We start from the raw sequence: 10,834 nt of genomic DNA, 5'->3' as shown, positions 1-10,834 counted from the left end.
TCTTTCCTTATACCAGTTCAAATTCATTTGAAAATATTCCCCTTTATTCTAACAAATCACATGGTATCAGAGCTTTGAGGCTCCATATCTTCAATCTCTTCTTTTCTTCGTTCCCTTCGTTTCTTCTTCTTCAGAGACTACGGTCTGATATACCTTCAATCATTTAACCATGGGTGACAAACTGCTCCGACAAAACCTGAAACACTTCATCCCGTCTACAACGTGACCAACATCCAAAACAAAGTCAGAATTTTGGATGGCAAGAAGGTAACCTATTCGTCGTGGGTTAAGCTATTTCAGTTGCATGCTCGCGGGTACAAGGTCTTGGACCATATCGATGGTACAAAACCTCCCGGCGAAGAAGAACCGGCGTATGGAAACTGGATGGAAATAGACGCGATCGTCCTCCAGTGGATCTATGGAACACTTGCAGACGACCTCTTGGCTCGCGTTCTCGAACTCGAGTCCACAGCCCTTGAAGCTTGGAATCGCATTAAAAATATCTTTCACAGCAACAAAGGATATCGTACGACCGCTCTAGAGCACCAACTTGTCAATCTCAAACTTCAATCCATGCCCTCTCTAGATGCTTACTGCCAACGACTCAAGGAATTGTATGATGAGTTGAAAGATGTGGGAAGTCCGATCACCGAAAAGAGGTTAGTGATTCAACTTGTTCGTGGCTTACCATCCGAGTTTGATATTACAGCCGCTCACATCAATCAAACTCTACCTTCTTGGGACGATGCTGTTGAAATGCTCAATCTTGAGGCTGACCGTCATGCCGCGCGTGACAACTCGTCCATTCTAGGGCCAGTGCCTGAAGCTCATGCAACCATTCATAATATTGGATCCAGTTACAATCGCCAGCCAAATAGAAACGGCCCAAACAGACCAAATAATAACAGGCCCAACAACCGATACATCCCTCGACCCAATGCAAACCATCGCCCTCAGCCCAATCAATCATCCACCACAGCCCACAACTCGCATTCGGCCCAGCGCACAAGCAGACCCCCACAACCCAATCAGCACCCTCCATGGGCCGACCCATATCACCCACCACCGTCACCATACTGGGCCCCATATTGGGCTAGCCCATACTAGCCACCACCATGCCCTTACCCCACAACAGCGGGCTGGGCCGCACCTTGGACACCACCTACAAACAAATCCTACTCACCCAAGCCTAACTCCGAACCACCCCAAGCCCACCGAAGCGATGTTAACCCACTGGATCCTTCTGAACTCGAAGCTGCTTTCTCTGCCATGGCTATGGAACCCGTAGAGGACCAATGGTTCATGGACACCGGTGCTACGTCTCATCTCACTAACGAATCAGGTATGATCACTAATCCAACTGTTAATTCTATTAAATCTGTTTTGGTTGGTAATGGCAATCGTGTACCAGTTCTTCGATCGGGTCATACTACCTTAAACCATACCAATACCCCTATCCACCTTAAAGATATCCTCCACACCCCACACATAGTCAAAAACCTAATACCTGTTCGTAAACTTAATGTCGATAATTATGTTTCTATCGAATTTGATCCATATGGTTTTTCTGTGAAGGATTACAAGACTGGGAAGATCCTGAGTCGACACAATAGTACCGGTCCACTCTATCCGCTCACGGCCCCGGCTACATCTACGACAACCGCATTTCATGTTTCGTCTTCATTTAACTTTTGGCATAATCGACTAGGACATCCAGGATCTCATATCTTGGATTTCTTAAGATCGAAAAGTTTAATTCCTTGCAATAAACTTAGTACTTCGTTTGTTTGTCATTCATGTCAACTTTCAAAGAATAAAAGGTTGCCGTTTCATTTGTCAAATTCCAATACTTTAATACCATTCGACATCGTCCACTGTGATTTATGGACCTCACCTTTGCAAAGTAAACATGGTTACAAATATTACATGGTTCTTATCGACGATTTTACCAACTTTACTTGGGTTTATCCATTACGCTTTAAATCTGAAACGTTTACTAAATTCACTCAATTCTATAAATTCATTCTCACACAATTTAATCGACCAATTAAATCGTTTCAATGTGACATGGGGGGAGAGTTTGACAACAACAACTTCAAATCATTTGCAACCAAACACGGCATTCAATTCCGTTTTTCATGCCCACACACATCTCAACAAAATGGCAAAGCCGAACGTATGATACGACGACTCAATGACATCATTCGGTCTTTGTTAACCCATGCTTCATTACCTCCCGTTTTTTTGGGTTGAAGCGTTGCACACCGCAACCTACCTACACAACATCTTGCCATCTAAAACCATACATTCCAACATTCCCACTACCATGCTCTATCTAAAAACACCTGACTACGACCATTTACGCGTCTTCGGAAGCGCATGCTTTCCAAACCAATCAGCAACTCAACCACACAAACTTGCACCTCGGTCCACAGCCTGTGTATTTCTTGGGTACCCACCAAAATTATCGGGGTTACCGACGTCTCGACCTTCAAACTGGAAAAATTATATTATCACGACATGTTACGTTTGATGAACAATATTTCCCTTATGCCTCAACACCAATTCAACAAAATTCATATTTTTTTTGGACAGTGACCTTTCTCCTACAATATTCACTACCTCACCTTCCCCTATACAACCTACCATGTTCCCTACCCCACCATCACCTACTCAATCTACCCCCTCCACAGAAGCCTTAAATTCGTCCCACCATACAAACTCCCACACAACGAGATACCTTCCACACCACATTCAATCCCATCCGTCACAAATACTTCCGTCACTAACACTTTGCACCACCACTCCAACACTACAGCTTCCGCCACTCCTACCCATACCACCCAAACCACCCCAACTATACCCGTACCACCCCCACCACCCTCATCACAGCCTATCACAAATCATCCGATGGTTACCCGTTCCAAACGTGGCATCGTGAAAACCAAACATCCGATTAACCTGCATGTCGATGCCGCCCCTACCACACATACCATCTCTCCTATCCCAAAGTCACACAAAACAGCCATGACCGATCCGAACTGGCATGAGGCTATGCAAACTGAATACAAGGCTTTAATAGAAAATGACACGTGGGATTTTGTGCCTCGACCTACGGATACTAGCATCATTAGATGCATGTGGCTATTTCAACACAAGTTCCATGCGAACGGTAATCTTGAACGTTACAAAGCTCGTCTAGTCGTAAACAAAAAATCTCAACAAGTAGGCATTGACTGTGACGAGACATTTAGTCCCGTTGTCAAACCGAATACAATTCAAACGGTTCTTAGCTTAGCAGTCTCAAATAAGTGGCCAATCAATCAACTTGATGTTAAGAACACGTTTCTACACGGCGACCTAAACGAAACCGTATATATGTTTCAACCACCAGGTTTCGTTCACTCGGACAAACCCACGCATGTTTGTCGCCTAAAGAAATCTCTTTACGGACTTAAGCAAGCTCCGCGCGCATGGTACCATCGGTTTGCTTCATACATTAAAACATGTGGTTTTCGAAGCGCGGTCTCTGACAGTTCTCTGTTTATATATCGCAATGGCACACAAATGGCATACCTACTCTTATATGTCGATGATATTATCTTGACCGTGTCCAACACCACTCTGTTGCATCACTTTATAAACTTGATGTCTCAAGAATTTGCAATGAAAGATCTTGGCCGTATCCACCAGTTTCTTGGCATTCAAGTTCAATCTACAAAGGATGGCTTGTTCTTATCTCAACAGTTGTATGCAGCCGACATCCTTACACGGGCAAATATGCAACATTGTAAACCAAGTACCACCCCAACAGACACAAACAACAAGCTTAGTGCCGACACCGGTGAATTGTTACCCGACGGTTCTCTTTATCGAAGCCTCGCCAGTGCACTTCAATATTTAACAATTACCCGACCCGACATTGCATACGCGGTGCAACAAGTTTGCTTATTTATGCACGCCCCACGCGAGCCACACTTTAATTTTCTTAAACGTATATTGTGGTATCTAAAAGGCACCATTGATCAGGGCCTCTATATTACTCCTTCCAAATCGGTCACACTCACCGCCTACTCCTATGCCGATTGGGGGGGTTGTCCAGACACTCGACGATCAACTTCGGGGTATTGTGTCTATCTCGGCGACAACTTGATCTCTTGGTCCTCAAAAAGTCAACCAACTATATCGAGATCTAGTGCCGAGGCAGAATACAAAGGCGTTGCAAACACCGCAGCTGAGCTCACATGGCTTCGTAACCTCCTCTTAGAGCTACATGTCCCAATTCGTCAAGCTTCCATCATCTATTGCGACAACATTTCTGCCATGTATCTATCTCACAACCCGGTCCAACACCAACGTACCAAACATGTAGAGATCGACATTCATTTCGTCCGGGAAAAAGTTCAGCTAGGCGCCATTCGGGTCCTCCATGTCCCAGCGGATTACCAATACGCGGATATTTTTACCAAGGGACTTCCACGACACTTGTTCAATCGGTTTAAGTCCAGCCTTTGCCTTCGCCAAGCTACGGCTACGACTGCAGGGGGATATTAACGTAACACATGCACAATTGGAGCCAATAGAATATTGTAATTTTATTGTAATTTATTTGTATTATATTTACCTAAAATAAATAAGCTAAATTAGTGGACGTTAGTTAGGTAGGTGCTAGTATATATCTCTTTCCTTGTACCAGTTCAAATTCATTCGAAAATATTCCCCTTTATTCTAACAAATCACGGGAATGTGAAGTTTCGGTTGCGGGGAAAAAGGCTTAAAACGTAGTTGAGGTTGGTGATAACTGATAATTACCCAAATAATCGGCCAGATCGTTTGAAGCTATTTGAAAACTTGATTTTTTTTTTGGATAACTCTTGAACGGAATCGAGGTGGGATGCGGATATACGAAACTTGAGTAGAAAGTCAACATTCATAAATCATATAGTTCTTTTATTGTTTGTTTATTTGTTTTATCTTTTTTTTCTTTCTTTCTTTTTTCACGTACACCACATGCACACATTCAAAGGTTTAACTCATTAAACCAATAATTTAATATTAATCTATCTCTACTATCTATAATAAGAGATTATGAGCTAATGTAAAAATGCCTACGTGTCAATTTCTATGCTCTGCCACGTGGACTCGCTGATGTCATAATTCTGTTTTCAATATTTATATATATATATGAATCTATCTAAAGTATATAATCTGATTTTATTATTAGTAAAAAAGAGTTTTATTTAGGAGGGAATTTTGAAATTGCATGGGGATAAGAAATTGCCATTTAATGTACTGCAAGAAGTAATCATATCTCTCTCTCTCTCTCCTTCTTCTTCACTCTTTCTTATTCAAAGTTTCTTCTCATTAGTAAATTTCACCGATTCCATTTCACCATTTTCTTCTCATTCCAAAATGTCCGCATCTTCTATGCAAACTATGTCATCCGGCTAGAAATCCGACGGTGAACCACCATCTTTGTCACTCAGTTTCATTGATGATTTGAATCCGTCCAAAGATATGTGGAATCTCAAGTGTTGAATCATCCGGAAATGGGTTCAGTCCTTTCAGATGGATCTGATCTTGCTCGATGAGAAGGTATTAGTGTTTGTCAAGCATCTGTCCTTTTTTTACTCTTTTTATCATTTTCATTTTGAGTTTTGTGTAATTTAGGGTTAGATAAAAAGAAACAAAGATGAATATTTGTTTGTTTTTTTATCCGAAATAGATGATTATTGTAAAGTTACTGTTTGTTTGTTTGTTTAAAGAAAGAAAGATGATTTTTTGTTTGTTTTTTAGATCCTTTATAATTTAGGGTTAGATATAAAGTAACAAAGATGAATATTTGTTTGTTTGTTTTTTTTCAAAGAAATAGATGATTAATAGATGATTATTGTGAAGTTAGTGTTTGTTTTTTGGATCCTTTGTAATTTAGGTTTGTGTAACTAAAGTTACATGGTTATGTATTTTCTGTTTTGTGTAATTTAGGGTTAGTTATAATGATAAAAAGACTAATATTTTGGTTTTTTATGGTCATTTATAGATAGTTATTGATTGTTTCTTTGTGAAAGGATTAGGCACAATGAAACAAACATGAATATTAGTTGGTTATTGATCCTTCATATGTGGAGACTTTAGCTGAGTATATTTTATATTTTTTTGAGGTACTGTTTGTTTGTTTGTTTCTAAACTATGTGGTTTCACTTATTTGTCAGGGTCGTAAGATTTAGGCAGGGATTAAGGCTCCATTGATACCACAGTTTATCTCACAGCTTCATGAGGATGACGTTGTTATTCTCTCCAGATTTGGTGTTGGAGAAAACACTTATGCTTACAAACTTATTAACCATGGTTACAAGATTAACTTTTACCGGTGTACGGTTGTTACATGTGCGAATGCTTGGAAAGGTGTTGATTACGGATTTAATTTCATCGCACATTCACACATTGTTAATGGAGAAGGAAAGGATCTGCTTACGTGCGGTATGACTATTTCTGATAATCTGATATATGTTTTGCCTCCCTTTCCAATCTCAACAATTTCTGTTGCTATGTTTACCATTTTCGATGTTGCTGGAATTGTTGTCTCGTGTGGAGATATGGAAATCTTTCCTAACCAAAGAAAAAAGATGAACTTGGATCTTCAAGATGTCCAGTAAATTCTCATTTGCCATTTATATAAATTTGTTTGTGTGTTATGATTGTATATAATACAATACCAATGATTAGATTATTTTATATAAAAGTTCATTAAATGGTTGTTCTTATTTAATACAATACCAATGATTAGATTATTTTATATATAAGATTCTTTATTGCATTTAATGGTATATTCATAGTAAATCATTTTCATTATTTAATGTAAATGATTAGTAAATGATATACAATATTCACAGTAAATGATTGTATGAACTTTTAATGCTGTTTTTTTTATCTGTTTCTTTTAGGGGAGAAGTAGTCCGTTGTACTTTGTAGAATGCGTATGCACAAGAATTTAATGATTTTTTGTCTCAAAACTCTCCGAATGAGACTGTGATGGCTGTCATTCAGCATGCGAGGATTAGGAAGTGGCAGGGTAATTTATATTTGACTGATTTATTTCGTTTAGTTTTTCCAATCTTCATTTTCTTACATTTTTTAAGAACATTTTTTTATTTCTTCAGTGATTTGTAATGAATTGTTGGATATGTATATTGTTTCTTGCAGGTCAATATACTGTTCAGAGTGATAAGTTTGGAAGTCGTCTATTTCTCAACCAAGAAATTGCTGAGATTAATGATCTTCGCAGGAGGTACTATCACTGATTTATATTTCATATTTTTCTTATTTTTATTAAGATAAGTGTGAGTATTAACGCTAATTGTGGTTTTATTTTTATAGTCTTTTAGTGAAACAATTTGAAGCCGGTGCTTCTTCTTCTCAAACCATTCTTTCATCTCAGAGTGTATTTCCAGTTCGTCAGGAATTTCTAACTGAGACTCCTAAGAGACATATTGATGAAATTATTGAGATTGATAACGTAAGAATAATTCTATATACATTCATAGGCATTTAATTTTGTTAATATTTTCTATATTTTATCAATTGAGCATGTTAATAAAGCTTTATCTGTGATATCGTAGGTAATGTCATGTGTGGTAGTTGCAACGATCAAAATTGTTCAACAAAACTATGGGTGGTTTTATCCGACATGTCGAGACTGTAACAAGAAGGTGTTGACCAAAATTGAGTACTTACAATATGCTAAAATCATTTCTGATGAGGTCATGAATCTGTCACCTACTTCATTGGTTTGTCCGAAATGCGATAAAGAATGCACATCGATAACCATAAAGTAAGTTAACGTCCGATCTTTTTATGTCCAGAACTGCTATGGTTTTAGCTGTAATTTACTTGACATTTATTACAGGTTCAAAGTACATTTGAGAGTGCAAGATGAAACTGGCAGCGTTTCTTTTATGATGTTTGATAAAGATGAAATGAAGCTTATTGGTTCAACTGCGAATGATATAAGGGAACGCTAAGTGAAGGTCGATGATACTGAAAGTTTAACACCTCGTAAAATCATACCCAATAAAATAAAGACACGTGTCATGTAAGATAAACGTGTCAGGAACCCGGATCAAGTAAAAGATGTATGGTAGGATTTAAAAATGTCGACATGTTAATAAACACCTCTGAGCGACCAAATTATAAATCCCAAGACCTTAAATCATTATGATAAACATCTGATATAGGTAACCGGTTATTCCTATTATAAATAAATTCAGTTTATAAAAGAATATGGGTATTTAAATAATGTTATAACAAAGTCCATACACAAAATTCTTGTTTAGAAGAATTCAATTTTTTTCAAATGTATGGCAAAACCCTTCCACAAAAATCCAAGGCAACATAAGTGCATGGATAGGCATGCATGCCCTTTTTCTGAACTGGTCATGTGGTCCCATACTGTTGCAAAAGATCCGAGATTCGGATTAGGAGATTTGCATGGGCAAAACCTTAAAAATTTACAAGTTTTTGTCTTCCGATGAAGGCTTACGGACCGCAAAGGTGAACCCTTACGGTCCGTAAGGTAGCAGACCTAGGCGATGGTTTTTAGAAGCAGTTACGGACCGCAAAGCCTAAGGCTTACGGTCTGTAAGACCTGTAAGGCTGTAATTGGGCAGAATTTTGGACAGATGCCTGTTTATCAAGTTACACCGCCTTATTTTGGTGGTTTTCGAAAATCAGGGGTCATGCAACTGGTTTTGGCATCATAGGGACATCTGGGAACATCTTGCAACATTTGTAGACTATGTTGGCATGATCTTGGACATTTAGGATCACTATATAAGGAGGATGAGTTGCAACCATTTTGTTTGCTTATTCAAAACTCACCTCAAGGCTTTCTCTGAAGTACCTGGAGCTCAAACTACTTTTATTAAGTTCCCTAATCATACTTAGGACCTTTGTAAGTGTCCTTAACTTTCTTTAATTCAGTTTAGCTTAGTTAATTAGCTTAAAGTCAAACCGTCGTAATTAAGGTTTGACTTCGTAATTAATCAAGATTTGTCTAGTCAAATCTCGAACTAAAATACCTATGAGTTGGTAATTATGTGGGTAATAAACCCTTAAAAGGGTACTCTCTGATTCCCAATCTAAGTAGGTTATATGTCGGGTCAAAGTTAACTTTAAAAAGTCAACATAAAGCTTATTTTCAAATTAAGGCATAATTAGCAATGTAGAAGCCATGCAACCTGTTTTATCATTAATATAACTTGGTAATTAATGTAAGAACATGTCTAAACATGTTCAACCCGACAATTTTCAGTTTAGGCACGGTTCGGGACCGAAAGTCGCATACTTTGACTTCTGCTTTGACTTTCAGTTCTGACCCGTTTGAAAATAATTTAGAAATGCCTTAGAGCCTTATTTGGACCAGGTTTCATATAAGTATAACCCTCTGTGATTATACAACTTGGTTCGTTAGTTATCCAATTCATATGCATGTTTCCGTTAATTGCTTAAATGTTGACTATTATGCCCTTTACACCTTAAAACGTGATTTTTGAAAAAGTAAAAGAAAACCTTCATTTCTGATTTGTAGACTTGTCCCTAAAATTTGACATCAGTTTGAGGTCTAGATTAAGAGTTATGCTCATTAGCGTAAATAAGAAGCTTTTTAGTAATTAAATGGCATAATTAACATATAGCCTATCTAAACCAAATTTTTAATATCAAACTTTTTACCCACTGATGTAATATATTATTTGGGATCTTTGAAGAATTTTATTTATTTTTAGGCTGAGCATAACATAGAGTCCTAAGCTTAATTCGGTTATTGTCGGTTTTGCCCTTTTGGGCTATAAAATGAGTTTTACAAATCCTTTTGACACCAAACCTTTTTCTGCTGATCTAATATGATAAATAAAATATTTTTGAGCCTTCTGGAATAATAAAAATATCAACTTTCCTTTGAAAACCCGGAAATGGCTTCAAAACGCCTTTTTAAGCGTTTTTAACGCATAGTATGTATTAAAACTATTTTAAACATATAAGGTTTGATGCCTACAGATATTTTCAGTAAATTTTTATATTTTAACAGTAAGCAAAAGTTTTAAACTCAGATTTCCAGTTTTGACCTTTTGGCTTATGTGAAATTACCAAAATGCCCATACGGTGCATAGTATGGTTATAATTAATAAATTTCACATATATATGATACCCTACTGTTATAACTTATTAAATTAAGTTTATTTACTGATTTAATCAAACCTGTAACTCAGATTACTATTTAAACTCTTTTATAACCTTTAAAATGACCAAGTTGCCCCTACGGGGCATAGTTTGAGTTTAAAATCATTATGGGCATAATAGAAGATATCTTACTGATGTCACAACATATTTAAGTCATATTAACTTAGGAAATCTGTATATGACTCATATGGTTACCCGTTACGCATTATCCGCGTTCGGTTCGGTTTATGTAACTAGTATGCATAAATTGACCAAAACGGGTCAAACCATATCACTTTTGTCTCAAATCTTGAATGTGTTTAATTTACCCATATTATACAAGTCTCCAAACTTGTCGGGTCTAAATCACATTCTATTCCGGTCTTTGCTTAATCATGCGTTTGAACCGTATCTTTCTTTACAACTAACCGGTCTAAGCTTAGGCTAAATTATAGACCCGTTAGGAATCTAGTAGGTTATTATAAACCTTCGTTCCAGAATAGGAGACCCGGTAAAAGCTACGTGCACTTGCTTATTGTGATTATTACTTGCAAAGGTAAATACTTTTAACTTATTTTCCCTATACGGGCTTGGGGTACGGTATATAAAATACCGCTTG

The 10,834-nt window shown here is 37.6% G+C and overlaps 1 protein-coding gene across 1 annotated transcript; it reads left to right on the top strand.

Annotated features, from left to right (window-relative positions):
• The first annotated feature begins 573 nt into the window (after positions 1-573).
• Positions 574-1,107, top strand: LOC110931865 (translation initiation factor IF-2-like). Its single transcript, XM_022175238.1, has one exon. It carries the CDS (start codon positions 574-576, stop codon positions 1,105-1,107), a length of 534 nt encoding a protein of 177 aa, XP_022030930.1.
• The last annotated feature ends 9,727 nt before the right edge of the window (positions 1,108-10,834 follow it).

Source organism: Helianthus annuus, chromosome 3, assembly GCF_002127325.2.
Source record: "Helianthus annuus cultivar XRQ/B chromosome 3, HanXRQr2.0-SUNRISE, whole genome shotgun sequence".
NCBI lineage: Eukaryota > Viridiplantae > Streptophyta > Magnoliopsida > Asterales > Asteraceae > Helianthus > Helianthus annuus.
The sequence above is the reverse complement of the archived record's forward strand: the minus strand, read 5'-3'. Positions and strand labels throughout refer to the sequence as shown.

Excerpts from the sequence above, each read along its gene's own strand:
- LOC110931865 (XM_022175238.1), top strand. The coding sequence starts at position 574 with ATGCCCTCTCTAGATGCTTACTGCCAACGACTCAAGGAATTGTATGAT.